General features: G+C 43.9%; 14 protein-coding genes across 14 annotated transcripts; 6 read left to right on the plus strand and 8 right to left on the minus strand.

The window, feature by feature from the left end:
• Positions 1–14: 14 nt before the first annotated feature.
• Positions 15–1,314, plus strand: CYBJADRAFT_165596 (uncharacterized protein). Its single transcript, XM_020214109.1, has one exon. The coding sequence runs from the start codon at positions 78–80 to the stop codon at positions 1,158–1,160; it is 1,083 nt and encodes a 360-aa protein (XP_020073330.1). The 5' UTR covers positions 15–77; the 3' UTR covers positions 1,161–1,314.
• Positions 1,315–1,348: 34 nt separating this feature from the next.
• CYBJADRAFT_165597 (uncharacterized protein) lies at positions 1,349–4,472 on the plus strand. Its single transcript, XM_020214110.1, has one exon. It carries the CDS (start codon positions 1,441–1,443, stop codon positions 4,423–4,425), a length of 2,985 nt encoding a protein of 994 aa, XP_020073331.1. The 5' UTR covers positions 1,349–1,440; the 3' UTR covers positions 4,426–4,472.
• Positions 4,473–4,599: 127 nt separating this feature from the next.
• SEC26 (coatomer subunit beta) lies at positions 4,600–7,764 on the plus strand. Its single transcript, XM_020218035.1, has 2 exons — positions 4,600–4,636; positions 4,817–7,764. Exon 2 carries the CDS (start codon positions 4,869–4,871, stop codon positions 7,686–7,688), a length of 2,820 nt encoding a protein of 939 aa, XP_020073332.1. The 5' UTR covers positions 4,600–4,636; positions 4,817–4,868; the 3' UTR covers positions 7,689–7,764.
• Positions 7,765–7,840: 76 nt separating this feature from the next.
• Positions 7,841–8,746, minus strand: MRPL7 (mitochondrial 54S ribosomal protein uL5m; the record flags this gene model as incomplete). Its single annotated transcript, XM_020213521.1, has 1 exon — positions 7,841–8,746. The coding sequence occupies one exon, from the start codon at positions 8,744–8,746 to the stop codon at positions 7,841–7,843; it is 906 nt and encodes a 301-aa protein (XP_020073333.1).
• Positions 8,747–9,093: 347 nt separating this feature from the next.
• On the plus strand, positions 9,094–9,555 carry NHP2 (snoRNA-binding protein NHP2; the record flags this gene model as incomplete). Its single annotated transcript, XM_020212432.1, has 1 exon — positions 9,094–9,555. One exon carries the CDS (start codon positions 9,094–9,096, stop codon positions 9,553–9,555), a length of 462 nt encoding a protein of 153 aa, XP_020073334.1.
• Positions 9,556–9,712: 157 nt separating this feature from the next.
• On the minus strand, positions 9,713–11,749 carry LYS4 (homoaconitate hydratase LYS4; the record flags this gene model as incomplete). The annotated part of the gene is made up of 1 exon (XM_020212422.1): positions 9,713–11,749. The coding sequence occupies one exon, from the start codon at positions 11,747–11,749 to the stop codon at positions 9,713–9,715; it is 2,037 nt and encodes a 678-aa protein (XP_020073335.1).
• Positions 11,750–13,866: 2,117 nt separating this feature from the next.
• On the plus strand, positions 13,867–14,868 carry CYBJADRAFT_170748 (uncharacterized protein; the record flags this gene model as incomplete). Its single annotated transcript, XM_020216148.1, has 1 exon — positions 13,867–14,868. One exon carries the CDS (start codon positions 13,867–13,869, stop codon positions 14,866–14,868), a length of 1,002 nt encoding a protein of 333 aa, XP_020073336.1.
• A 912-nt stretch (positions 14,869–15,780) lies between these two features.
• Positions 15,781–16,222, minus strand: CYB5 (Cyb5p; the record flags this gene model as incomplete). The annotated part of the gene is made up of 3 exons (XM_020212304.1): positions 15,781–15,846; positions 15,971–16,028; positions 16,098–16,222. Coding segments are annotated over 3 exons (249 nt in total), but the record flags the coding sequence as incomplete, so codon positions are not given.
• A 432-nt stretch (positions 16,223–16,654) lies between these two features.
• Positions 16,655–17,182, minus strand: NOP15 (rRNA-binding ribosome biosynthesis protein NOP15; the record flags this gene model as incomplete). Its single annotated transcript, XM_020212095.2, has 1 exon — positions 16,655–17,182. A coding segment is annotated over one exon (528 nt), but the record flags the coding sequence as incomplete, so codon positions are not given.
• Positions 17,183–17,625: 443 nt separating this feature from the next.
• Positions 17,626–18,415, minus strand: CYBJADRAFT_165601 (nucleotide diphosphatase). The gene is made up of 3 exons (XM_020214111.1): positions 18,226–18,415; positions 18,113–18,163; positions 17,626–18,057 (listed from the first exon to the last, which is right to left on the minus strand). The coding sequence occupies exons 1-3, from the start codon at positions 18,403–18,405 to the stop codon at positions 17,650–17,652; spliced, it is 639 nt and encodes a 212-aa protein (XP_020073339.1). The 5' UTR covers positions 18,406–18,415; the 3' UTR covers positions 17,626–17,649.
• A 1,045-nt stretch (positions 18,416–19,460) lies between these two features.
• On the minus strand, positions 19,461–20,660 carry CYBJADRAFT_134464 (transcription factor TFIIIC, tau55 subunit). The gene is made up of 2 exons (XM_020213121.1): positions 20,566–20,660; positions 19,461–20,505 (listed from the first exon to the last, which is right to left on the minus strand). Exons 1-2 carry the CDS (start codon positions 20,593–20,595, stop codon positions 19,504–19,506), a joined length of 1,032 nt encoding a protein of 343 aa, XP_020073340.1. The 5' UTR covers positions 20,596–20,660; the 3' UTR covers positions 19,461–19,503.
• A 117-nt stretch (positions 20,661–20,777) lies between these two features.
• Positions 20,778–21,487, plus strand: YAF9 (YEATS domain-containing protein YAF9). The gene has a single exon (XM_020214112.1). The coding sequence runs from the start codon at positions 20,803–20,805 to the stop codon at positions 21,445–21,447; it is 645 nt and encodes a 214-aa protein (XP_020073341.1). The 5' UTR covers positions 20,778–20,802; the 3' UTR covers positions 21,448–21,487.
• A 531-nt stretch (positions 21,488–22,018) lies between these two features.
• Positions 22,019–23,782, minus strand: CEX1 (COPI-interacting protein CEX1; the record flags this gene model as incomplete). Its single annotated transcript, XM_020212390.1, has 2 exons — positions 22,019–23,578; positions 23,654–23,782. Coding segments are annotated over 2 exons (1,689 nt in total), but the record flags the coding sequence as incomplete, so codon positions are not given.
• On the minus strand, positions 23,564–25,820 carry CYBJADRAFT_146238 (uncharacterized protein). The gene has a single exon (XM_020213255.1). The coding sequence runs from the start codon at positions 25,786–25,788 to the stop codon at positions 24,004–24,006; it is 1,785 nt and encodes a 594-aa protein (XP_020073343.1). The 5' UTR covers positions 25,789–25,820; the 3' UTR covers positions 23,564–24,003.
• Between the last annotated feature and the right edge of the window lie 127 nt (positions 25,821–25,947).

The raw sequence follows: 25,947 nt of genomic DNA on the forward strand, positions 1-25,947 counted from the left end.
CACCAAGAAGACACCGTAAACAGATGAAATATACCAACCAAACAGCTTGAGACTGAAGGATAAGTGAGCTAAAGAGAATGCCACCAAGAAAACGTACTATATCAACGAACAATGGGAATGGTGATCAGAAAGTGACGAAGAGAACCAGGAAGTCCGCTCAGTTACCGTCAAATGGTGAACCTCATCCTCAAGTCATTGACACGTATAAACCATTGAGCAAAACATCTGCTGACAAGACAATCAAGGGCGTGTTACAATCGATATATGGGAGAAAGAAGGCAGATCAAGACGTTGGACTCAGACTCTTGATATCCTCTACAGAAGGCGATATCTTACTGGGTCCGCCGGGGGAGAGCCATATTGAATGGATTGCCAAACAGTCCCAGGTGAAGGTGCTCGAAGTCACCGATAAGATAGAGGCCAGTGTAGACAGAGAGGTGGTGTTACTGGGTAATGCAAAGCAGGTGGTACATGCTACTGCCCTGGTAGCGTTTACCCTTGGGAGTATTCTCGAAACATGCACCACTGATACACTGTTTCATTTGACCTTACTAGTGCCAGAATGTGCGACGCAAGGGCTCGAAAGGTTGAACGTGGAATTATCCTCCGAGTTTCTGCCTTTCTCCAATTACAAAACCGTCTACGCTAATGAACACTTGCCGAAGCTGACTGAGACGTTGAAAGATGTTGTTTCACATATTCATGATTCGGTTACCGACTCTACAGTTTTGATACATCCTCAGGGAATACCAATTGTTGGTACTCATCTCACAAACCAGACACCAGAGACTACACAGAGACTGCTCAATCAGAGCAGAGACCTGTTTGTCAAGTTCATTAACAAGGACTACACACATCTTCTTTCTAAGGAGGATGACCCCAAACAACACTCGCTGGAAACTATTGAAGAAGCAGAAGGCACGTGTCAAGAAAAGATTAAAGACTTAGAGCCAATAAAGCAAGTCATCGACATCCCACTAGACAGTGTTAGTAATGTCATTGGAAGAGGCGGATTCAAAATCAAAGAAATCAGATCCAAATCAAACAGTAATGTTGTCATTGGCGACTCAATTAAGGATAACAAGTATAGAACCGTGACATTGACAGGACTTCCGGAAGGCAACTTGACGGCACTCAGGTATTTGAAGGGACTCGTCTAATGAGGACCTTACACAACTTATGTAATTACCATGAATCCCTTGTTTACGGGTTAATCCGGACACCTAATAACCCTAACACCGGTACATCCGTACACCGCAATGTAGCCGAGGAAACACACAGGGCACACACGCTCCAGAGATAGCTCGAAATTCGCAACTGCTTCAAAACATCAACATTGTGTATGTGTGTGGGTATATAATCAAAAGAGCGTTCAGTTGAATTGGTTTGCAAGCAAGCAGGTTTTGAATTGATCCTGTCTCTTCTATAGTCAAGCCAAGGATGGGTAGTGACGGATCAAAGAGGAGATCCCTTCTGTTCCCCTTCAGGAGCTCTAAACCAGAGTCCAAGTTTGAAGTTATAAACAGAAAGAAGTCACCGTTGGCTCAGCACCATCCCCAAGCTGCGGTCAGTACCACAATTCCATCGGTTCCTAAGCAGTCTATTTCCACAATAGGATCTGGTAAACATGTACCAGTTCTAACATCTTCCTCGGCGAAGCCAAGAATATCTTCAGCACCTGAACCAAAACAAAGGGCTCCATCACCAACCTCACATCATGTATTGAGACCTCAGAGTCCACACCTTCCACATCTCAGTCCCCCACATATTCATTCACCACAGCTATTCGCGCGCAAGAGTTCTGAAAGTGAAAGAGATGGGTATGACTCGATACAGGATATTGATATTCCAAGATCCAGTTTAGATGTTATGGTTGATGTTCCACCGGTTCCCGACTACAACACGAAGTCTTTTGCTCCTCCTCTCACAATTCAAGGGAAGCCAATAACCATGAACAAAGCAGCCTCTCTACCAAGAAGAAAACCTCCATCAGGGTTTGAGTTACACGAACCTATGATGGCTCATTCATCTCAAGAGTCCCTTTCAAAAGTGGATAGTGGTTTAGAGGCTATGGCTAAGCCATCAGTGGAGATTGTTAACGACCCATTTCGTACGGTACATTCCTCTAACTCTAAGAGCTTGAAGGAAGATACGCATCCAAAGGAGAATGTTTCATCCTTTGTTTCTCCCAATAATGAAGATGAACAAAAAGAAAACTTCACACACAAGACTGAACCACAGTTGAGTGAATCAGAGGATTCTGAGTCAGACTTTAGTTTTGTCAACGAGGATGAAAGTCTCTCAGGAGTTTTTATGCCACCTAGTGCTCCTGGACTACAACTCTCTAGGCCCGCAAGCTCTTCGACGGCAGATTTTTACGATGCACAAGATACTGTTGAAACAAGTGACGTTAACATTGACAGTGTAACATCAGATATGAATAATGTCCAGCTGACAGGGGACGAATCACAGCAGGACTCAGGCAATGAAGGTGACCAATCAAGTGTAGAGGTTAAGCCATTAAACTTCCATAGAAAGACACAGAGTGAGACCTTGGGGATTATACCTGCTTTAATAACCAAATCCGGAGAGCAAACACATAAAAAGCAACTGTCTCTTTCCGATGAAATTATGAAGGATATTGAAAACTACCAACCAGGAGGAGTGCATTACGAGACAGATGGTGACACTGAAGAGGAAATGAGCGATGTTTCACCTGTTACTCCGCTGAATAAAAGCAACCAACTCAAGGAGGATATCCAACTACCTACAAGCCTAGATCAAGCAGTGTCAGGTATCCAAAAAACCCCTTCAATAGACAGTCCAGGTCCATTGAGGAGACGTGATTCCCTGTTCCAAGATTCGTCGTCAGAGGAAATCGTTCTACAAAGACAAAATCTATTGGATGACGAATCATCAAGTGATGAGGAACAAAATGACAAATCATTTGAATCGAACAGCTCAACTGCACCGCAGATAAATTACATACCGACCAATTCATCTGGATTGGACTATAACGAGAAATCAAGTTCATCAAAGGGCCTTCCAAGATCTGATTCTCTTAATGATTTAAATCTTATCACACAACAAGATGTTCCTTTCAATTTGCAGAAGTCAAATGCACCAGTAATAGTCCCTGGTGATATTTATACACAACCGCTTATAGAGTCTCCTCACTCATCAAGAGCCGGAAGTTCCGTTTATCCATTCGAGTCTTCTGAAAAGCTGCCATTGACAACTAATAATGAAGACTTTATCTCATCTGATGAGAAAACCAATGAATTATCAAGACAACCTATAACACCCGAGGTTAATGAAAGACCACGGGTATTTCATGTCGTTAACGATGGGAATTACTCAAGTAGTGACGAAGATTCAATTGTTGAACCAGAGGGAAATTCCACAGCAGATTACAGTGTGGTTCATCAGGAAACTTTTAACCTGCTGAATAGGTCAACCACTGCAAGTTCTGAAGTTTTGAGCTTTACAGCGAAATCACCACAAATGTCTCATTTCAATATTGATTCGCCAAACAACAAGAGCATGGGAGTTGGGGCTCTCCATAATAACATTTCTGATTCTAATCTATCTGTTGGGTCAAGCAGCATGCAACCGTCAATTTCCACGCCCCAGCAGTCCATTGTTTCACCTCCTGAATCAGCATCACCAATGCAGTCCGAGTATGAACCACAACCTGCGACGAACGTTTATGACAGAAGAGCTAATGAAGTTGTGGCACCTGTTTCTTATTTAAGTGCTGGTGGTCAGAGAAGACGCAGGCCACCTCCACCAGATATCCCAACAAGATCTGGAAGGAGTGCTTCTTTGACACAACCAATAAACACATACAATTCTGTGAAAGAAGTTGCCGAAAGCCGTCCTGTTATTCAACACGAACCGCAGAAGTCCAACTATGTTGAAATGCTCCGTCTTGGAACTGGAATAGCCAATACAAATGCAAAGGCTTCCCAGTGGGGGTTGCCTATTGGAATATCAGACAATGATTATTCCAAGGCCAGCTGGAGAACTTCTTATAAGAGAAGCTCACGGGTCACTAAGAACGACTTGAAGCATGGAAAGATCAAACAACGCCAACTCGCATTGGAAGTTGGTGATGATGACGATGATGAGTCACTTGCCACAGCTGCTCGTGGATCCTCTGAATTGAAAAGAAACGACACAGGCCATTCAATAGGAGCGAACTCCACAACCACATCCATAGGAGGTGCACTCGTCTCTCCTGGGTCCCATTCTTCAATGAGTTTCTCTCCAAAGAGAGACAGTGTCCCCTCAGTGACTCGATCCGGAACATTGCTCAACGACAAGATTTCACCCCAGATATCCATTGGAAGGAGTGGAACTGTCAGAGACGGTGATAAGGGTCACATGACTCTCTTCATAGCCAACCCTGATATCCAAGAATGAGTTAATTGGACGTTTATAGTATTCTTTAACTAATTTCTACTATAGAGATCGTGTTTGTTTAGTGTACCCCTTTTCGGAAGTCAAGCCCGAGCGCGCGCCCTTTTGGGCCAATTTCGAAAATTGAAAACGTCAACCTCTTTTTCCCGTTGTTGATCTCTAACAAAACCTCTTCAGCTTGTTCATCAAAGCAAGCGTTAATCAATCTTAGAAAGTGAGTGATTGATCATCAGAGTCAGCGTTGGAAGCAATTCGTGGAGTGTGTTGTTTCGTTGACTCTCCGTCTTGTGTGTGGAGCATAACTTCCAACATGTTGTTATTCGATCCCTTTTTGAAGTAAACAACACACACACACATGTACACATATACGGGTTTGAGGACTAACATTGTATAGCAACCTTCTTTTGATTCCTGATTAGTTTGTGCCTTCTTTTGAACATTGAAGAATGACAGACGCAGCTTATACTCTGGTGTATGACCCGAATCCAGCTGGGAAGGCTTCGGTGTCTGAGTTTAGAGCCCTTCTGGAGAAGGGGACAGACGAGTCCAAGATCGATGCCATGAAGCAGATTCTTGTGACCATGTTGGATGGCAACCCAATGCCTGAGCTGTTGATGCATGTTATCCGTTATGTTATGCCGTCTAAGAACAAAGAGCTGAAGAAGCTGCTGTACTTTTACTGGGAGATTGTTCCAAAGGTGGAGAGCGATGGTAAGTTGAGACAAGAAATGATTCTTGTTTGTAACGCCATTCAGAGAGATTTGCAACATCCAAATGAGTATATCCGTGGTAACACATTGAGATTCTTGACTAAATTACACGAGCCTGAATTGCTTGAACAACTTGTTCCTTCAGCTCGTGCTTGTCTCGAACACCGTCACGCCTATGTCAGAAAGTACGTGATCTTTGCCATTTACACCATCTACACGGTATCTGATCACCTTATACCAGATGCTCCTGAAATCATCAATGACTTCTTGGTTACTGAGACAGACCCAACCTGCAAGCGTAATGCTTTTGTAGCACTGGGTAATGTCGACAGAAACGCTGCTTTGCGTTATATCCAAGACAACGTTGCTGCATTGAGTACACTCGACCCATTGCTTCAATTGGCCTTTATCGAATTCATTAGAAAAGACAAGGCGCCGGAACTCAGAACGAGGTACATTGCTTTGCTTACAGAATTGCTTGACTCTCCATCAAATGCTGTTGCCTTTGAGGCTTCAACTACTTTGACGGGATTGACAAGTAATCCTTCAGTAATTTCATTGGCCTCGACTAGACTCATTGAGTTGGTCAATAAGGAACCTGATAACAACGTTAAGTTGATCGTACTCGAGAGAATTGAGCAGATTGACAACAAGAACCCTGGAATTTTAGAGGATTCCACATTGGACATCTTAAGAGTCTTGTCCACGCCAGATCTCGACATTAGAAAGAAAGCTATTGACTTGGCATTGCAACTCACCTCAAGCCGTAATGTTGACGATGTTCTGAAGCTTTATAAGAAGGAATTGCAAAAGACTGTTAACTCAGATGCTGACAAGTCTGTTGACTACCGCCAATTGTTGATTTCCGCCATTCACAAGACTGCGCTAGAGTTTGCATCTGTCACTGCCACTGACGTTGTTGATCTATTGTTGGAATTCTTGCCAGAAATCTCCACAGTTGCTGCCACGGATATCCTTGCCTTCATCAAGGAGGTGATTGAGAAATACCCAGATTTGAAGTCCACCATTATTACTCGCCTGAATTCGTCTCTGCACGAGATTAAATCTGGCAAAGTCTTCCGTGGTGCTCTCTGGATTATTGGAGAATATTCTACAACTGAAAAGGACATTCAAAATTCATGGAAATCAATCCGTGAATGTATTGGTGAAGTTCCAATTCTTCAATCCGAGAAGAAAAAACACAGCGATGTTGAAGAGACTCAAGAGGAGGATGCTCAATCGACACACAAGCCAGTTGTGTTGCCAGATGGAACTTATGCCACTGAATCCGCTCTTACTATCGAAAAGATCAAGAAGGAGCAAAGTAGACCACCATTACGTCAATTTATATTTGATGGTGACTTCTATACCTCAGCTGTTCTCGCTTCTACTTTTGTTAAATTGATCCTCAGATTTGAGGAGGTTTCTAAAAAGGCTGATGTTCTTAATGCCCTAAAGGCTGAAGGTATGTTGACTCTTGTTAGTATTTTAAGAGTTGGTGACTCTTATTACGTTGCTAAAAAGATTGATGAGGACTCCGCAGAGAGAATCTTGACCGCTATAACCTACATCGCTGAAGGTGAAGCCAATAAGAAACTTTTGGAACTGGCGTTCTTGGATGCAACCAAGGATGCTTTCAAGGTTCAATTGGCTGCCGAAGATAAGAAGAAGGCAAAGAGGGATGCTGCTGAGCTTCAAAAGCATAGACAAGAAGTTGATGATGTTGTTCACTTCAGACAATTCGGTAAGATTGACAATGACGATGTTGAAGATAGTGACCTAAGTGCTGCTACTGGTGTCAAAGTTGAAGAGGACCTCTCATCAAGATTGAACAAGATTGTGCAATTGACTGGTTTCTCTGACCCAGTTTATGCCGAAGCCCATGTTAAAGTCCACCAATTTGACGTTGTTCTTGACGTTCTTCTCGTCAATCAAACCACAGAAACTTTGCGCAATCTACATGTTGAATTTGCCACGTTGGGTGATTTGAAGGTGTTGGACAAGCCAACCACTCAAAACATCCCAGCCCATGGTTTCTTCAAGATCCAAACCACAATCAAGGTTACTTCCGCTGACACCGGTGTGATATTCGGTAACATTGTGTACGATGGTGGGCATGGTCTTGAGAATAAGATTGTTATTTTGAACGATGTACATGTTGATATCATGTCTTACATCAAACCAGGAAAATGTTCAGAGAACAGATTCCGTACCATGTGGGATGAGTTTGAGTGGGAGAACAAGATTGCCATCAAGTCCAACTTGCCATCTCTGAAGGACTACTTGGACGCATTGCTTGCGGGTACCAACATGGCATGTCTAACCCCTGGTGCAGTTATCGGCGAAGAATGCCAATTCCTCAGTGCCAACTTGTACGCAAGATCCTCCTTTGGCGAGGATGCACTTGCCAACCTGTGTATTGAGAAATCAGTCGATGGCCCAATTGTTGGACACGTTAGAATCCGTTCTAAGGGTCAAGGCTTGGCCTTATCCATGGGTGATAAAGTTGCAGCTATTGCACGCAACACCAACAAGGTGAAAGTGACACATGTTTGATCATCGTGGTTTGTATATTTAGAAAGTTAGTAGTGTGACCGAAAGCAAAAAAACATGAATAAATATAACTCTTTGGTTTGTTTAGTATATAGCAGGAGTATGCGATTAGATTTTATACGAGTATATATACAAGAGCGAGTGTGTAATGGAGTTTAGTACTCAACGTTTTCTGGCTTGACACCCTTTTCAGAACCATAGAATGGGATACCGTAGGCACTTAACAAAGTTCTAGCCTCGGCATCAGTCTGAGCAGACGTGACAACGTTAACATGGAATCCGTATGTCTTTGACCAGTTATCCTGATTTTGCTCAATCTCTGGGAAGAACTTCACGTCATCTGGTCTCAAACCAAATTGAATATCACCCAAAGTATCACCGGATTTGTTTGAAACACCTTTGAACATTCTAATTCTTGGAAAGACAACTTCCGTCAGTGTCGCTATAAACTGGTGCATAGGACGTCCCTTCAGCACAACGCTGGCACCCATCTGATACCCGGCACGCACTCTCCAGTGTAAGACGTTCGTCTTGGAGTATATCGGTTTTGGCTTCACTCCGGTGATCTGTTGTAATTGGACAAGCGCAGAGATTGCATGGTTCACGTTGTCCTTTGCCTGCTCCACGTAGCAGTTGATGTGAATCGCCTCGATCTTTGGGACGTTGGCCGCGCTGTGCGGCTTTATGTCTGGCGTCTCAGCGTCAGACCCCTTTGGCTTTCTAAGAGATCTGTTGAGATGGAAAGGTGAGGACCCGTCCCATTCTCTTCTCTTATAACCAGGCTGTCTCGACTCACCGTGTTGTGCGTTGATGAGCAACAGATCGGACTGCACGGAGTTGCTGTAGTACTCAGCAACTCTATCCTGATACGTGCTTGTAGGCTTATACCCAGGGTGTCTGATGTCCAATTTACTATGCTGAAGCCCTGGGAACCGTGGTGACAGCCTGTTCTTGTCAATCTTAACGGTATGGTGAACAGGCGCAACGGTGTTGCACCCAGCTTTCCCGGCTGCGGCTCTCGTACTGGAGAAGAAACGTGCTCCTCCAACTGTTAATCTCATCCTAAGCGCTGTCCTAAACACAAAGTACCTGAAGAGCAGAAGAGCTTGCACCAACAAAACAAACAAAAATCGTCCATCGAAACATTTTTTCCAGGCCTTTTCAGCGCCTTTGGGGGAACAAATTGCACCGACGGGGTTCAGCGCTCGAGATCCGAGGGTTGGGAAAGATATCGCGCTATTCCGACCACGAGCCTGAGCCTGAGCCCTCGGAAGTTGCGATGAGCGCGTGAGTTCCGGCTCATCGTTAGCACGAAAATTTTCCACCGCAGTTGAGCTTTTTTTTCACTGAGTTCGAAAGAGCCCACAACGAGCATCAAGAGCTACAGCGCTTAGAACCACATTGCACAATGGCCAAGAAGGAAAAATCAGTGAAAGAGGAGAGTGAAGACAACTACGAGAAGAGGCTTCCAGCGGTTCTCGCCTTTGCTCACCCTTTGGCAACGAAGAAGGTGAATAAGAAAGTGCTCAAGACTGTGAAGAAGGCGTCCAAGGCCAAGCACGTCAAGAGAGGTGTTAAGGAGGTTGTGAAGGCGCTTCGTAAAGGAGAGAAGGGTCTTGTCGTCATCGCTGGTGACATCTCTCCACCAGACGTCATTTCACACTTGCCAGTTTTGTGCGAGGACTCTACAGTCCCTTACCTCTTTGTCCCATCAAAGGAGGACTTGGGCTCAGCGGGCGCTACAAAGAGACCAACGTCAGTGGTGATGATTGTTCCAGGCGGTGGTAAGAACAAGAAGAACAGCGAAAAGGCTGAGGAATACCGTGAGAACTTTGACGAGATTGTTAAGGAGATCCCATCGCTATCCTGATTATACCAAATGGGATATAAAATTTGTACATTAGCAGCTTCTTCTCCTTAGTGTAATAATGCATGGCCTACGAGATGGTTTACACCGTGAGTGATAATTGTAACTCGACAATTATAAATATAAATAAGAACCAATGCAGAGTCAATGTTGTATATGTTTACTCGTTCAACTGGGCCCTAACCCATCCTTCTAATCCACCCTTGATAATGATCTCTTGTAAGTTCGTACCCAACTCTCCAACCTTCTGTTGAAGTACAATGTCACCTTCTGGACCGTCTCTGACGGTAACAGTAGCACTGGTAACGTCCCATTTGAGGAACCATCCGGTTCTTCTGGTGAGTTCCTTTGGTGCGTCTTTGTACTTCTCCCTCAAGGTGTTGATCAAATCTGGAATCTCCAAGGTAAGCAGTGCGTTGTTGATGGAGTTTCTTGAAAATATGTTACCAAAAGAACCAGCAACAACGAGTTTCATGTCTCTAGCCAAGATGGCAGTCGCAGCCTGCTCTCTGGAGGAACCGGTACCAAAGTTGTAACCGGAGACGATAATATCACCAGCTTTGGTCTTTGCACCGAACTCAGAGTCGTAGTTCTCCATACAAACTTGAGCCATCTTCTCTCTTGGAACGTCATCCTGGTATGTGTACTTACCAGGATAAATACCATCGGTGTTGATGTTATCAGCATCACAGAGAACCAACTCACCTTCAATGGATCTTGGGAAACCTTCCAACACCTCAACGCCTGCAGTCTCTCCACTAGAGACACTCTCATCAGATACTGGCTTCTCTGGGATATCAATGGACTTCACAATACCATGAGCCCCGTGAACTGGACCACCACCAATCTCCTCAGGACCACCAATCTTACCCAACACCGCAGAAGCAGCAACAAGTTCCGGTGAGGCCAAGTAAGCCAAGGCATCCTTAGAACCCATTCTACCCTTGAAATTTCTGTTTGTAGCAGAGATACCAATCTCACCTTCTTTCAACAAACCAGCACCCAATCCGATACATGGACCACAACCTGCTGGTAATGGAATAGCACCAGCTTCTAACAAGGCATTCCAGGCACCATCGTGTTCAGCATCCTTTTGAACATTGGACGAAGCAGCTGCAATGTAGAACTCCACGCCTGGAGCAACTTTGTGACCTTTAATGACCTCAGCAGCAGCTTTGATATCAGAGAGACGAGAGTTAGTACAAGACACGAGATAAGCCTTGTTGATTTTCAAGTTCTGTTTGGAGAGATCGGCCAAGGAGGTTGAAATCTTGACAGAGTTTGGGCCAGAGACGTATGGAGACAGAGAGGACAGATCCAAAGTCAAGTGCTTAGCGTAATAAGCATCTGAGTCTGCAGATACACTGTTATCAATCAAGTTTTGCACAGTCTGTTCGTTAACTCTTGGGTGTGGTTGTGGTAAGACTTGCAATCTCTCCTTGTACCAGTTGATGAGAGTTTCATCCACTGGGAAAACACCAGAAAGAGCACCCCATTCGGTGGTCATGTTGGCGATAGTCAATCTGTAGTCAATGGACAACTCATCCAAATGATCACCTGTGAATTCAATTGCATGGTTCAGCACTTCATCGTTGTTGAAAGCACCACAGAGTGCAACGATAACATCCTTACCAGAAACTCCCTTTGGCAATCTACCTTTCAACTCGACCTTAGCCACTGGTGGGATCTGCCACCACGTTTGGCCAGTTGCCCAGATTGAAGCAGCATCTGTTCTGACGATTGGGGTACCCAATGCACCAATACCACCATAAGTGTTTGAGTGGGAATCTGACGCAACCGTCAAGTTTAATGGGAATGCATATCCTTCTTCAATCATGATCTGATGACCAATACCACGTCCTGCTGGGTAAAAATCGATACCTTGTTCCTTTGCAAAGTTTTCAATGTTGTGGTACTTCTCCAGGTTCTTTTCACTCTTGTTCTGAACGTCATGATCTAGAGTGTTGACGATCTGTCTGTTATCCTTGACGTTCTTGTATCCCAAACCTTTGAATTTGAGAGCCACTGGCCATGAGTTGTCATGTGACATACAGTGTGCCGGTTTGATAGAGACATAATCTCCAGATTTGACGATTTTGCCCTTTGGCAAACCAACCGCATATCTCTGTACAATCTTCTCTGTAAGGTTCTGACCTGCCAGTTTGCAGACAGTTGTGGAGAAGTTACGTCTCGACATTAGTTCGTCACAATGGAGTGTATGCTTTCAAGCGATGTATAAACTGAAGAGGAACGGAAATTGTTTGTTTTTTTCTCTTGCCTGGTTTATACGTGAAAGACTCATCGCATCGATCATGTCTTTTCTGTAAGAGAGTGAGCCACTATAAACGCGCCGGTCTCGGGGAAAGCGCCGGAAGCGGAGGTTGACCAATCAGAGCGCGATGATTAGTGAGAAGGCGCTGGGCTGCTACACAGGGGCACCAGGGGCTCCAAGAAGGGGCTCCGTTTCCTCGTGGTAGGAAATGCTGTCTTACAGCAGCTGAATATGGCAGCCAATTGAGATTGCTCGTGCCTGAAGAGTACTTTGAGGCCCAGCTTTAAACTTGATTACGTAAGCATTCGCAGCGAGATATGGCGTTCCGAGTTCCGGTACAGTTCAATTGGATTGGCAGATGGTCAGTCCGTTGTACGTCGACTGTTTGCCATTTGCTCGGTGCACCCCTGGTGGATGGTATAAGTCCTTCCCATTCTGAATGCCTTCATTCTGAATGTCTTCGTGGGGTAAACGGGCTCATTATAGATAAACCAGGGCCAAAAATAGCGTAGGATACACATTTCGGAGGTTCTGCTTTGAACACTCATCGTGTGCATAGAAGTTCGGGCACTATTGTCACACACAGACCATTCTTGAGAGATCTAAAGATACACATTGCATATCCCGTTTCAATCAGGTTCATAGAGGCACGGATGACTCATGATGTCATTTCATTATGAGATGGTTTTCGTAGACGTCTAATTAGTCAACAACAGGGTGGTGGAGCGTCACTTCTTTCACTTTATGACGCGCGTGAACCAACCCTCTCCCCCCAAGAGATTCCGCTAAATATCGATGTGCATCATGGCATTTACCGTCTTTCAATCAAGTTGACCGCGCCCAGTAATGAGTTCTTACAGTGTGGCTTAGAGTTTAGTCACAGACGATGAGTAACGAAACTTCCTCAAGAGCCCGTTAATGTCACTTTGAACCACACCGCAATGCGAGTCATTTAACAAAGACACGACCCTGCCCAGCGTGTCAGTGCCTAACCTGAAATGATCACGATAAACTCGAAATACACCGCACATCAAACATATACGAAGAGAGCGTAGGTTTGTAACACTGCATGGACAATACACAGAGAGCGGTGCTGTTTAGTTCGCCAATCGAGGATGCGCGGCGGTGTTCTGCTCGTATAAGGCAAGTCTGGCCCAACGTAGTGATTAATCACATGGTCTTTGGTACATGAGTCCATGACTGTGCGAGCGAACGGCACAGCAGAATAACAAAGCTAAATGACGAAAGTTAAGGCACAAGGAGCGTCTCACCGGGACGACCAAAGCGACAACATCTGTCCGTCCCCGTTCAGTTTCCGCAAATGCCCTGGGGCGTTCATATGTTTCAACTCTGAAACGTTAAAATGGCACAAAAAAGTGCAAACTCATCGTGCATTTAGCTGCATGAAAGCAGCGTGACAAAGTCCCGGACAAACTTTTTTTAACACCCGCAAGGAGAAAGAGCAAGCAGCAAATGTCCGTTCAACAAAGAGGTGGTTTAACAGCACTGAGGGTGATACAACAGTGTGTGTGTAAATGGGAAGTGTTGTGTGCTACACCCTATCTGTGCTCAATTTCCAGTCTTCTCTGTGTTCATTTCCCTATCCTCTCGCAGTGGAGTGGTCAAGGGCCCTGAGCCGTGGGAAAAGGGTGTGTCTGGCCATGAAGCTGTAGTTCATTTCTGATATCATCATCATGCATGAAGTGGTTTGTTTCTGCTACACACTGGCCATTTTCCCTCTGCTTTGTTTGCTGCCTGTGTAAGTTCCATGCACTTGTAACTAAAATGATGTGGTGTCGTTACTTTGCATGTACTGTTGTTGCGTGTACTTCCTCAAGGGCAGAGAAAAGTTTTCTTTTCGTTGCCAATTGCTAAATGTGGTTTGGCAATGTTGGGTCATCTGTTTTAACGTTGACAGCTTAATATATAAAGACCATTTGTTGTTCAGTTCGCTCAATTCTTTTCCAATAGGGCTTTTTACCAATCAGGTTTACAAATTGTGGTACAAGTTTCAACAAAATAACTAGCTCAATTACACACCAATGCAATTGAATTTAAAGAATTACTACTTTTGGATTGCTCCACTACTGTGCACTGTATTGGCCATTATCCTTTCGGGTGTTCAGGTGTTTTCAAACCCCTCAAGAAGTCCTCAAAGATACTTACTTGAATTCGATATTTCACAGGCAAACTTCAGTGCTTTGTACCCATTGACGCCAACTCCAGATGAAGAATTGACCATATCCAATACAAGCTTCACGGACAATGTTTTCCGTTTTGGTCTTTGGGGTTACTGTTCCGGTTCTCGTACCGTCAACAGTGCCGGCTTGGTGAACACAGGCTCCTACAGAGCCAATGGTTGCACATCTTCCCATTCCCATTACAAGATTGATATTCCTGCCTTGCTGTCGAACAACTTTGATACTCCATCAGGTTATAGCCTAAATGAGGACTGGCCACGTGTCAGTAAGTTGAACAGAAAGGCAAATACCATTTATAACAGTGCCCTTGGTGGATTTGTCCTCGCATGTCTGACGACTGCTCTGTTGCTTATTGGTTTACCAGTTGGTTTCTTCTTCCCATTCGCCCTTTATGTTGTCTACATTGTTGGTATGGTTTTCACATTTATCCAATGGATCTGTATGGTTGTCGCCAGTGGTACCGCTCAGAAGCTGTTGGACGATTTGTCCAATACATACACCAGTGAAACATACAGAACCGTCGCTGATAAGGGTCATACCTGGTTAGGAATCTCTTGGACGGCATTTGTCTTCAGTGTGTTGCTATTCGTTTCACTCTCTATTGCTCTTGTTGGTAAGATTATGATTGACAGACGTGAGGCAAAGCTACAACAACCTTATGATGAGACCGAAGCCAACAAGGAGGTTGCTGGTGATGTTACTAGTGCACAACTCAGTAATAACGCAGGCACAGAGGTTGGAGTAGACCCACAGCAAGATTTTTATGCCCAACAACAAGGTGAATACGTTGTCGACCCACAGCAGCAACCAATACAGCAGGTTCCAGTCCAACAACACCAATGATCATTGCGCTTTCAATGTGAAGACATTCTTCGCTCATTTGACACATTCCCTTCTTAATATTTTCCCTATAATGCCACTTTAATATAATACTAATTGTTTCTCATGGTCATTTTGATGGCAGTGTACATAGTATTATCCCCCCTGATATGTAATCAATTAGGTCGGTAGAATATGCCCTGTCTTCAATTTCCAAACCTGAACAACGTAGTTATACCTCGAGAGCATCACGCGTAGCTAACCTGTGCAAATAAGACTACATCAACGGCTCACCAGTCCAGAGATCATCAAACCAAATCAATTGGCTTTGATACTTGATATCACAGTATATAATGCAACCATATAATATCAAAAACCTCCAAAGTGCATATATATAAATCCAGCGACCTTTCATTACAATAGTTGTGCTTCAACGACACACACATCGTTAAAAAGCAGGCGCGTATTACATACACAACCATGCGTTGAAAAGACAACTCAAACAACGCACACTCTCCAATAAATACAACTTCGCCGTCATGGCTATACTCTGGTCTTCTATACTTCATCCTTCGCTTAGTTCCACCCTCTCCAATTGCTTCCTCTATTACTTTTTAACCATAAACACATGAATTGTAAATTCCAGTGATTTGATTGGCCGATGCTACGCGCGTTCGCGCGCGCGCCAACATCAACCGCACAAGTCAACTGCACAAATCAACCGAGAACCCAGTCACAGCTTGTCAAAAACAAGACGGAGGCAGAGATCAGGACTGTTCACTATTATGGTATTGCACAATGATATCCCCCTTATTGGGCAAAGAGAACATAGCCCAAGATGGCAAGGATCAAGACGATGATTGCGATGACCAAACCAACGTTCTGTTCACCACCAGTGGTTGCAGATGCGCCTGGACCAGATGAAGATGGCAATGGACCGTCAACTACACCAATCAACATTGGCTCGAGCATCTCTCTTGCCTCTTCAGAGTGGCCAATATCCTACGAATAAGATTCCACGTTAGTATCATGTCCCTATCAAAAAGAAATCAGTCCACGTCTGGTGAGACAGAAACTGATAGGCAAGCCCAAAAAACAAATAGGCAAACGCCGTTCTATAACGTACATCGAATGGACCGGTAGCGTCGATACCACCACAGTCGGTCATAACTTCTTCACCACCTCTTTAATAAAGTTAGCACCATTAGAACCATTTGGAGTGACAATAACTAATGATCAGAATAACCACTTACGGATGCTCATCCAGGAAGGCTGTACAGTCATAAACTTTACCGTCAATCACCATCCAAAGGTCATCTTTGGTGTTGTGCTTTGAAATCTCATCGAATGTGTAAACCTTGGTAGTAGTGCTAGACATCTTCGGAAGCTTGTTGAATTGCTCTGTGGATAAAACTTGGAAGGTGAGAAAAGAAGAAGAGAATAATGTTAATTTCACTTTTTTGGCCCTTTTATCAGCTCGTGATGAATCGAGATTCCAAATTCCCGTCAAATTTTCCCAAAGAAAAAAAAAATCCCACAAACGATTAAGTGGTTTTTGTTCGTTCCGTAGCCTTTGGAGGGTTTGTTGGGGATATTTTACACGCATTGGGAAATATTCGCGGATCCATGGGGACAAATCGCAATGGAAAAATCCCCTGTTCCGGTAAAGCGGACCTTGACTTCCTATTAGGGAAATCGTAGATATCGGTGCTACATGTGTCAGTGGGTTCTCCACCAATGAAATGTCAATGGAAGTTTTGTCATCTTGATCTGGGACGATTCAGCGGCGTATATAGTTATAAGGTCAGCTCTAAAAATCGAAGCCAGCATCCTTCAAGGCCTTTCTTCTCTGTTCTTTCTTTTTGTTGGCATTGGCGTTGAGGGTCTCGAGGTCCTCCTTTGGCTTTGACACTCTGAAGTAGTTCTTCTTGAACTTCTTTGAAGCTTTGAACTCCTCGTCCACCAAGTTAACCTTCAACTGATGGTTGAGCAATAGGTAGTTGTTCATGGTTTCCTGTGCAACCTTTGCGTCGTCAACGTTATCGAACTCAACAAATGCAAAATGTTTGGATCTACCACTCTTCTTGCTTCTTGGAACGTTCACATTCGTGATATCACCGAATTGATTGAAATATTTCTTCAATTCGGATTCTTCGAAGCCTTCAGGTAGTCTACCGATGTAGATTAGCCCTTTCTTCAACTTCTTAGATTGTTTAGTAGATAGGGCAGACTGCTTTGGGAGTTGTTTCACCTCGTGCGACTCTTTAGATTTCTTCTTTGGTCCAGCTTCGTCTTCGTTTTCTTCCTCTTCTTCGGACTCTTCCTCATCCGTACTGGAGAATCCACCAAATTCTTCCTCTTCTGAGTCTTCCTCTTCTGAGTCTTCCTCTTCTTTGTTCTCTTGCTCTTGCTCCTCTTCTTCATTCACAGCATCCTCACTCTCACTCGCACTCTCATCTTCACTTACATCAATAATGGTGAGTTCCTCTTCCTTTGGTGCTTTCTTCTGTACACTTTTCACCTTCTCATTTCTTTGAACGTCTCTTTTTGGCTTGATACCGGTCTTCTTGCCTAATTTAACACCCATTTTGACCACTTGCCTCTTCACTACTTCGCTGGTTTTATACGCTTTCATACACACAGAATAACTAAAAACGTTTCGAAAAGCCCACAAAAAAATTTTCCCAGAGCTCATCGGTTCGAGCAGCACGAAATCGTTGCTGTGCCAACACTGATGAGTACCCATCTCGTTTTTATACACTGGAGTACTACATCCATAAACTGTAGTAATAGATTTATTATGCTCTATAAGATGTTCTTTTCCATGAGCTTGAAGGTGGAGTGAAATGGTAATCCAACGCAGTTGAAGTAATCACCATCGATTTTCTTCATCATCAAGGCACCTCTCAACTGGACTCTATAACCGGCAGCAACACCAAGTCCCTCTTCAGTATCGACGTAGCTCTGTAGGAATTCGTCGCTCAACGTCTCATCGAAGTAGATACTCGTCTGCTCCACCATGGTATCCATCTCGCCATCAACGAGGAGAACAACAGCAGTGAGTACATGTTGAGGCTGGGCACAATCTCTGTAATGTTTCAGGTTCTTCAACTGGTGCTCCTTGTCGATTGGCTTCTCGTAGATCTCACCCATCAGCTCAACGACAGTATCTGCTGCTAATATAACCGTGTTTTCATGTTCATTCTTTGATTTCTGGGTGAAATGTGGTTAGTAGTGATCATACCACTCTTAATACGGAACTACTCACTAAATCATCATAAACAGCTTGCGCTTTACCTATAGCAGTGTGTCTTACGTACTGAGATTGATTGTTAGCAATCATGGAATCAGCTAAACACCATATAATGGGATTACACTCACTTCTTTTGGTTCGTAGTCCTCCTTCTTCAGATTCTCCTCGAAATTGGATGGGATTACTTCAACGTTCTTGAACCCCATTTGTTCGAGAATTTCAATTCTTCTAGGCGAGGTGGAAGCAAGAATGAATCGTTTCGTATTCAGCTTGTCAAATAAAGGATGTTTGAAGGGTTTAAAGGTCATTTTAGCTATAATGTATGCTGGTTGTTGCTGTAGTGGTTGTTGCTGTAGTTGTTGTCGTTCTTTGAAAATGTTTGACAACGATAGTTCGCTGATTACGAGCGAACAACTCGTATATATCTGCCTGTTCTAAAGAACTAATTAATCGATTGGTGAATGAATTACTTGGTCAAGGAAAAGTACTTTTTGCATATCAGGCTTACTTAGTATCTTCTTGAGCTGTTCCCTAAGAGCTGGGTACGAGTCCAAGGTTATCCCCTGGTGCTGAGTGATGAATTGAGCATTAGTGATTATCGTAATGTCCGCAATGTTGAGGTCATCACTTACAAACCAACCGTTGTTTCAGGTCGCTGTATTGCTCTAAACCGTGATAATACCATTCTCTTACATCTCGTATTGTTCTCTGCCACCTGGTGGGTCTGTTCTTGGAACAAGCCCTTTACCAGGATCATATACCTGGGTACGTGCAAAATTGGCAGTATCGTACTCTATCCACTCTGTCTGTTACCGGCTCAAAGGTGAAGTAAGATCGTGATGGCACAACTGTTCTGTATCGTACTTCTCACCAAGGTGTTGTAAAAACACTGTGCTTTCATCTACAGCCACATTGTTCCCTTGAGAATCAACATCCATCTACACTGGGTTAAAAGCATCTGGATCTATCCCTGACTACCAATATTGCTTCAATTCATCACCAGTCAACTTGAACGACCTATGCTGGTACTCCAGCTTAAGCAGTAGTAACATCAAAGACAGTCTTTGTCCAATTGGGGTTAGTGCACTGTACAGTTTAAGATACAGTGGTTCCAACTGTGTATACTTTGTATCCACATCGATTTGTACCACTTATACCGAATACTCGCTTTCTACTGGTTCAGTCCAGCTCCCCAGTTGGATACTCAAGGTCAATCCCGTTTAAGGTCTTCTCTAAGTTGTACACGTCGCTGGCTTTTATGCTGTCCTTCAGATGCCACCAGCCATGACTGTGGATGGTTATCAGAACATCACCAGTTTTGCATATCACGCTGCTGTAGCTTCGCTCGCTGTTAATACATCACCAATGTCCATTACGCAGATCAAATCATTACTATTATAACCTATCTATGACGGGTTAACGTCGTGTAATTGAATCCTATCACTGACTTTGTACTTCTCTTCCATATCCTCAGTGAATGCCACTTCAGTGCCAACTAAGTTCTTCCAATCACCTTGATAAACGTCGTTGTTGACCATGAACAGAGGAGTCTCTGTATGTAATCCTGAGACTTGTAGCTTTGCTGTTGGAGGGATCGTGGATGTATTGAAATTGTTCGATGGGACATCTAAAGTGACATAAACGTCTTCGTACTCCTCTTCGTCTCCTTCTGCCTTCTTGCTGTTCCTCTTATCTCTTGCCTTTATATCAGCATCAGAGCCAGCTTCATGTGCATTGAGAAAGTCCCAATGCATCTCCTCTCCTTCAGTGAGGAATTCACAATTGCCATTCATGACAATTTCCCACTTCCCTTCCTTATCCAGCTGGTACTCATCCAAACTACAAGATCCGGCTCTTAACCTTGTATCCTCATCGTCAATGGTTTCACGAACGTTTGAGAATCCCAAGAGTGACATACCCAAGGCAATCTTTGTAGCAGCATGGGTAACAAACAGAACGGTTTCGATTTCAGGATACTTCTCCTCGAACGTTGGGATGAACTTTGATAAGAACACCTTACAACGGTTCATAATCTGCTCTTCGTTCTCACCGTCTGTAGATGGATAATGAACAGGGGACCACGTGTCCTTCAGATTGGGGAACCATTGGGACAATATCTGGCAATCAGCAGGCTTTGGAATGGTTGGTCTATCTGGCTTATACCATTCACCGATACCGTTTTCCAATACGATATCACAGTCCAACAGCTGCGCAATTGGCGTCGCTGTTTGTAAGCACCGGTAAAACGGCGACGAAAAGATCATCGAAGGCTGTGGTTGAATCGATAGAATGTAATGGGCCAACTCCTGTGCCTGTTCTAACCCATGCTCCGCTAGCGGCGGATCACCATCGATACCTGTCACAGGCTTAGGATGCGGTGGGGGTAACCAGTTAGATCTGTACCCGTGCTAAGGAAATCAAACACGTTAGTTAACATCACATGGCAATACGAGATCTGAAAAACTCACTCTAGCAATGTAAATAGTCTTGAGAGTCATCGTTGCTCGTCGTCCTGGAGTAAATGTTCTTCGACACACACAGGTGATGTGTCTCGAGTTTTAAGGTTTATAGGTGGTGTAAGGGTGTTGTGTTTTTTTTCCATTTCCGCATTTGCTCTGGGATCTTCAACATTTCGCGGTGCTCAATACGTTCTGTGTGTGCGTGTTTTACCACACAACACCAGGCATCAAAGCCGTAGGAGGGAAATGGCACCAGGACCTTCATCAAAGAGAATAAAGACGCTGTCGATATGCCGTCCCATAGTGTATGGCAACACAGCTAAGCCCTTTGATCCGGAGCACAGGCCACCAAATGCGCCATCAGAGCATACCCATACATGGACGGTGTTTGTTCGCGGTCCGTACGGTGAAGACGTCTCGTACTTCATCAAGAAGGTTGTGTTTAAACTGCACGACACCTATAACAACAGTACGAGATCCATCGAGTCTCCGCCGTTTGAAGTCACGGAGACCGGCTGGGGTGAGTTTGAGATCGGGATTAAGATATTCTTCGTCAATGAAGCCAACGAGAAGAATGTGTCGCTGTATCACCACTTGAGACTACACCCGTATGGGTTGCCTCTCAATGCCGTGCCTACTGAAGAGCAGAAGAACGTTGAAAGCATACAGTTCGACGAAGTGGTGTTTAATGAGCCAACTGAACAATTGTTCCATATAATGACACAGAAGCCGGGTAATATGGTTCCAGAGTTGAAGACGCAGAGCGTGTTCAGCAAACAGACAGAAAGAGAGGAAGTTGTTAGGATTGAGAATGGAATCAAGAAAGTCAGACAGGAGATTGAAAAGTATACGAAGAAGTTGAATGAACTTCAACAGATAAAGGGTCCTTGAAGCTTTCCATGTTTAATGAATATGTACGGGTTGTACAGTTTATTGTAGTGGGCTGGGGGAGAATTCTCTACCATCCGTCACCCCATCCATCATCTTGACCATCAAGATCTAGATCTAGTTTCAACTTACTTTTGCTTTTAAGCTGCATGCCTTTGGCCTTGGAAGCTGGCTTAACCACTGGCTTAGATTTTGTATCCTCCGTAACCAAATTGGTCACTTTAGGTGCCCTTGATTTAGCCACTGGCTTAACAACTGGTTTAACAACCGGTTTGATGGTTCCTGCTGCTGGCTTTTCAACTGGCTCACCCCATCCATCATCATCAGCATCGATCTCAATGTCATCATTGTCCCAGTCGTTGAAATACGACTTCTGTTGAGCATTAGATTTAGATGGTTCGCCTCTTCCAAACGTTGTTTGTTCGAAAGTTTCAACAACTTTTGGCGTGCCAGCTCTACTTAGATCTGGCGTGATACCATTGGATACGTCGTTGTTTAAAGATCCACCGAGTCCTGTAGTCAATTTGGCAAATGCTCCACTCAAGTTTAGACCAAAATTCTGGACATTAGATGCAACTTGTTCAACTGTATCATCTGCTTCATCTGCATCCACTGGCAATTTAGAGGCCTCCTCTTTAATCTTGTTGAAGAACATGTCAAAAGCCTTCTGTGCCTCGTCACGAACCCTTGAACTCCTGTCCAACAAACTAGGAGCAATAACCGTCAGGATTTTATTGGCAATAACATCTGGTGTAAAATAGTCTAAACATGTACACAGAGCAAGTAAACCAGCAAGACGGGATTGCAAATGTGGATCTTTTAAAGACTTACCAAATGCAGTCGCTAGAACAGTGGATCTTGAGCTCTTGTTTAAATGTTCCGCAATTTTACCCAAAAGAATCGTTGTGGTGGTCCTAATATCAGGTTTTTGATCGCTTTGAGTCTTAGCCAAATATCTCAACAGTTCGTTGTTCAACTGGCGATCGCTTAATTTTGGTGCAATGTAGATAACAGCCTTTATCGTCTCCTCCCTGATCACTTCATTGGAGTCTGAAAATCCAGTAACGAATGAATTGAACATTTGATCTGAAATATCATTTTTGGTCAGATTTTCGACATACTTTGGTAGGAACCCCAATAATAGCATACGGATTTGTCTATCTGGAATGGTGAACGCTTTCAAGATGATGGGCTTCACCAATGAGTCAAATGGAATCTTTGGTAAAGTTTCTGAATATGATAAGATATATTTCAACGATAACGCAGCTTGTGTTGGAGCTTGTGTGAAGAACTGCGCCAATTCAGGTATAACCCTGTATTCCAAAAACCCTGGAAGGGCATCAGCTTTGACACTATCTAAAGAATCAAAGAGTCTGATCTTTTCATCTTCTGATTTGAGAGTGAACTCATCCAAGTGCTCATAAACGTTTATCAACACTGAGTGATCGAATGTAGAAACTCTGGATAAGTACTGTTCAACTGTACCTCTTGTCGTTGGAGACGGAGAGATCAATTTGGAGAAGTTTTGACCAGCAAGACCTTTAGGAATCAACTTCATAGTGGCCAGTTCACTGATATCAAAATGGTAATCACCATTATGGAACAAAGTGTAGATAAAAGTCGCCAGTCTCCAAGAGTCCAACTTGAGCGCCATTTTGCCTCTTAATGAATCGATTCCCTTTTCATTCACCTCTGGTGGAAGGTAATCGTTAAACCCAGGTAAAGCATATGAAGACTTGTACAGTGGTTGTTGTGCATCGCTGCTCAAATTAGTACATACTTCGAACCCACCAACTCTTATTTCACCTGATTTGGTGACGTACACTGTTGCTGGTGATAGCTGTCCCAATACAGACCCACCTTCCACATTGATAAACTTAACAGCCTTTGCAACATAATAAGTAACCAGTATGAGCATCTCATCAGCAGTTTCCACGGCTCTCAAAACATCGCACAATGGTACAACACGTTCGGTTACGATGTAAAGCACAGAATCCATCTCAAACGTGTCCAACACCTTCAAAACACCAGGCAGACGCATTGATCTAAGCTTTCTAAGGGCATTCAGCGCCAACGCATCTTGTTCACTGCCATCTTTGTTTCTCTGAAATATGGTGCAGCAGCTTCCATCGTCCTATAGCTGATCAGTTAGCATTGGATACTCAACAACAGGCCCATAGTGGGGCCCTAAGCGACCCACGGTACATACCTTCTTTGTTCCATCAAACACCTTCCAAATGCTCTGCGGGAACTCTGAACTGAGCTTCTGCTCCTCTCCAATGTTGTAAGGTATCGATGATCCCGTTAAAGAACCTATTGCACTAGCAAGGAAGTTCATTTTGGCTCTTCGGAGACCTCTTTGAAGTAGCCGCCGTAGTTTTGTTGTCTTGTTGTTGTTTTTGGCGTTGTTGAACTAAACGACAGGCCACAACGCGACAAAAAACAAACATTGAACAAGCAAATCGCGGTGAGATAAAGCCTTCTACAACTACACAAAATGGCACTCTCCTTTCTATACATTTTCTTTTGTTTTGATCCAATATGTGAAGAGCTGAGCCTTTAGAACCCTTCTGAACCGTTGAAACCGATGAAGCCTGTGAGCAGGAAGATGTTGTAGTAAGGCTTCTTCGCTATTTGGTTCGTATGGTTCCATGCGCTGGTTAAACGGCCATCGATACAGGAACCTGACATGTAGAAGTTGTCTGCACCTGAACCGTCAAACATGTGTGCAAACGCATCTTGAAGAATCGTTAGCTGTAGTCTCTCGCTGCTACCAAATTGCTCGTCGATGTACTTCTTGGTGAAGAGATCCTTGTCTAGGTCAGGGATCTTCAACAAGCACTGATCAATTGGAATCAAAATGTTTGGCACCTGCGTATACTTGTCTAGGAAGAAGAGCGCGTTTGGCACAGCGTCATCACCCAAGTGAACCACCGAGGATCCGATCCAAGAGGAGCATTTGCTCTTACACTCTGCGATGATTCTGTACATCTCCTTGTACAGGGAAGGACACGCCTTCACTCTATGGAGCCCCTGTCCAGTGGATGTAAGTTTATAATGTGATCCGTTGAATAGATCGTCATCTGCAATGGACCACAGATGAATCATTTCACGCTGAATCACAGACCACAAGGTCAATGACTGCTTAACGTATTCGAACTGTCTGTGGTGATCGTGGGTCAATCTCGAGCCAGATCTGCCGTACTGGATACCAAGGTTGAACTCCTTGGCGATTGCAGGGTCTTGGAACCTCTCTAATCTTTCCAGGAATCTAAGGATTGGTTTTCTGTTTGAATGTGTGTATGCGTTGAAGTCACCAATGGAATACAACACTTGGCGAATATCCTCCTTTGAGAACCCCATAGGCGACGAGTACCTAGCAGAGAGCTTCTCAATGGCATTCTCTTTTGTCTTGATCTCTCTCTGCACTTGTGATCTTGATTTGCCAACTGGAGAAATCTCTGCAGTAGCATAGATTATTAACTCATCGTCAAATACCCGTAGAGCTTTACCATTATCGCCAGGTTTAGAGCTCAAATAGGAATAGACGGTTTTGATTGGTTTGTACAAGTGGAACTCCATATGGGATTCAATCTCAGGTAATCTTGAGTCCATAACCATATAGCACAACTTACCAAAAGTGGATCTCATACGTTCAGGGTTCATGATCTTGTAGCGTCTTCCAATCTCAAAGACAGATTTGTACCATTCAGCGTTATCTTCAAAGTTCTTGTTTTGAATGAGAGCTTGGCCGATCTTCAAGTTCGAAGCAACAACCAAACCTGCCAAAACAGAGCACATTTCTTTCAACTGGGCCACTATACGCTTTGACTTGGAAGTGTATGATAGTATATCAACCTTATCGGTGTATTCTGATACACTCAGCGCCGCCTCCAACAGCTGTAACAAGTGGCGTTCCTCGTATGTCAGTCTCATAGGAATGAACTTGACCTGGCTTTTTATCGACTGGATCAACTTTTCATTGATTGAAGATGGCTCGGGTTCAACGTCATCACCAACGTCTACATCTCCATCGGCATCCTCAGATTTGTCACCATTGGCGGTTTCAGACTCTTTCTTAGAATCGTCAAACAGCTTGACAAAGTCATGAGACTTTCTTTTTCCACCATGATGGATCAACTGGAAACAACCACCGCAAAACCCTTCCTGGCAGTCTTTACACTCGACTTCTATACGCATATCCTGGCACTCGGAACATAGGGTTTGGTCCCTTTTAGATTCCTCGCTCTCATCCAGGTCAATTTCCGCCAAATGTTTATCGTCGTCTGCGTCTTCACCAACGTTTTCAGAGTCCAGAATTTCCTTCAGAGTTCTAGAGGACATTGTCTTTTTACCAATATCTACGGTTATTTCGTATTCCCCTTTGTCATGTGAGAAGCAGACAGCAAAGGCTGCACACCAAAATGTTTTTTTTTTCAAGCCCTCGGAGTGCTTTTTACAGGTTTTTTGTCTTCGGCTCTGTTCACTCTGTTCAACATTAAA

Source organism: Cyberlindnera jadinii (assembly GCF_001661405.1).
Source record: "Cyberlindnera jadinii NRRL Y-1542 unplaced genomic scaffold CYBJAscaffold_1, whole genome shotgun sequence".
In the NCBI taxonomy this organism is placed as follows: domain Eukaryota; kingdom Fungi; phylum Ascomycota; class Saccharomycetes; order Phaffomycetales; family Wickerhamomycetaceae; genus Williopsis; species Williopsis jadinii.

Excerpts from the sequence above, each read along its gene's own strand:
- CYBJADRAFT_165596 (XM_020214109.1), top strand. The coding sequence starts at position 78 with ATGCCACCAAGAAAACGTACTATATCAACGAACAATGGGAATGGTGAT.
- CYBJADRAFT_165597 (XM_020214110.1), top strand. The coding sequence starts at position 1,441 with ATGGGTAGTGACGGATCAAAGAGGAGATCCCTTCTGTTCCCCTTCAGG.
- SEC26 (XM_020218035.1), top strand. The coding sequence starts at position 4,869 with ATGACAGACGCAGCTTATACTCTGGTGTATGACCCGAATCCAGCTGGG.
- CYBJADRAFT_165601 (XM_020214111.1), bottom strand. The coding sequence starts at position 18,405 with ATGACCTTTAAACCCTTCAAACATCCTTTATTTGACAAGCTGAATACG. Across the intron at positions 18,164-18,225 it reads AGGACTACGAACCAAAAGAA|TACGTAAGACACACTGCTAT; the intron begins GTGAGTGTAATC and ends AATCAATCTCAG. Across the intron at positions 18,058-18,112 it reads AAGCTGTTTATGATGATTTA|AAATCAAAGAATGAACATGA; the intron begins GTGAGTAGTTCC and ends CATTTCACCCAG.
- CYBJADRAFT_134464 (XM_020213121.1), bottom strand. The coding sequence starts at position 20,595 with ATGACTCTCAAGACTATTTACATTGCTAGA. Across the intron at positions 20,506-20,565 it reads AGACTATTTACATTGCTAGA|CACGGGTACAGATCTAACTG; the intron begins GTGAGTTTTTCA and ends TGATTTCCTTAG.
- YAF9 (XM_020214112.1), top strand. The coding sequence starts at position 20,803 with ATGGCACCAGGACCTTCATCAAAGAGAATAAAGACGCTGTCGATATGC.
- CYBJADRAFT_146238 (XM_020213255.1), bottom strand. The coding sequence starts at position 25,788 with ATGTCCTCTAGAACTCTGAAGGAAATTCTGGACTCTGAAAACGTTGGT.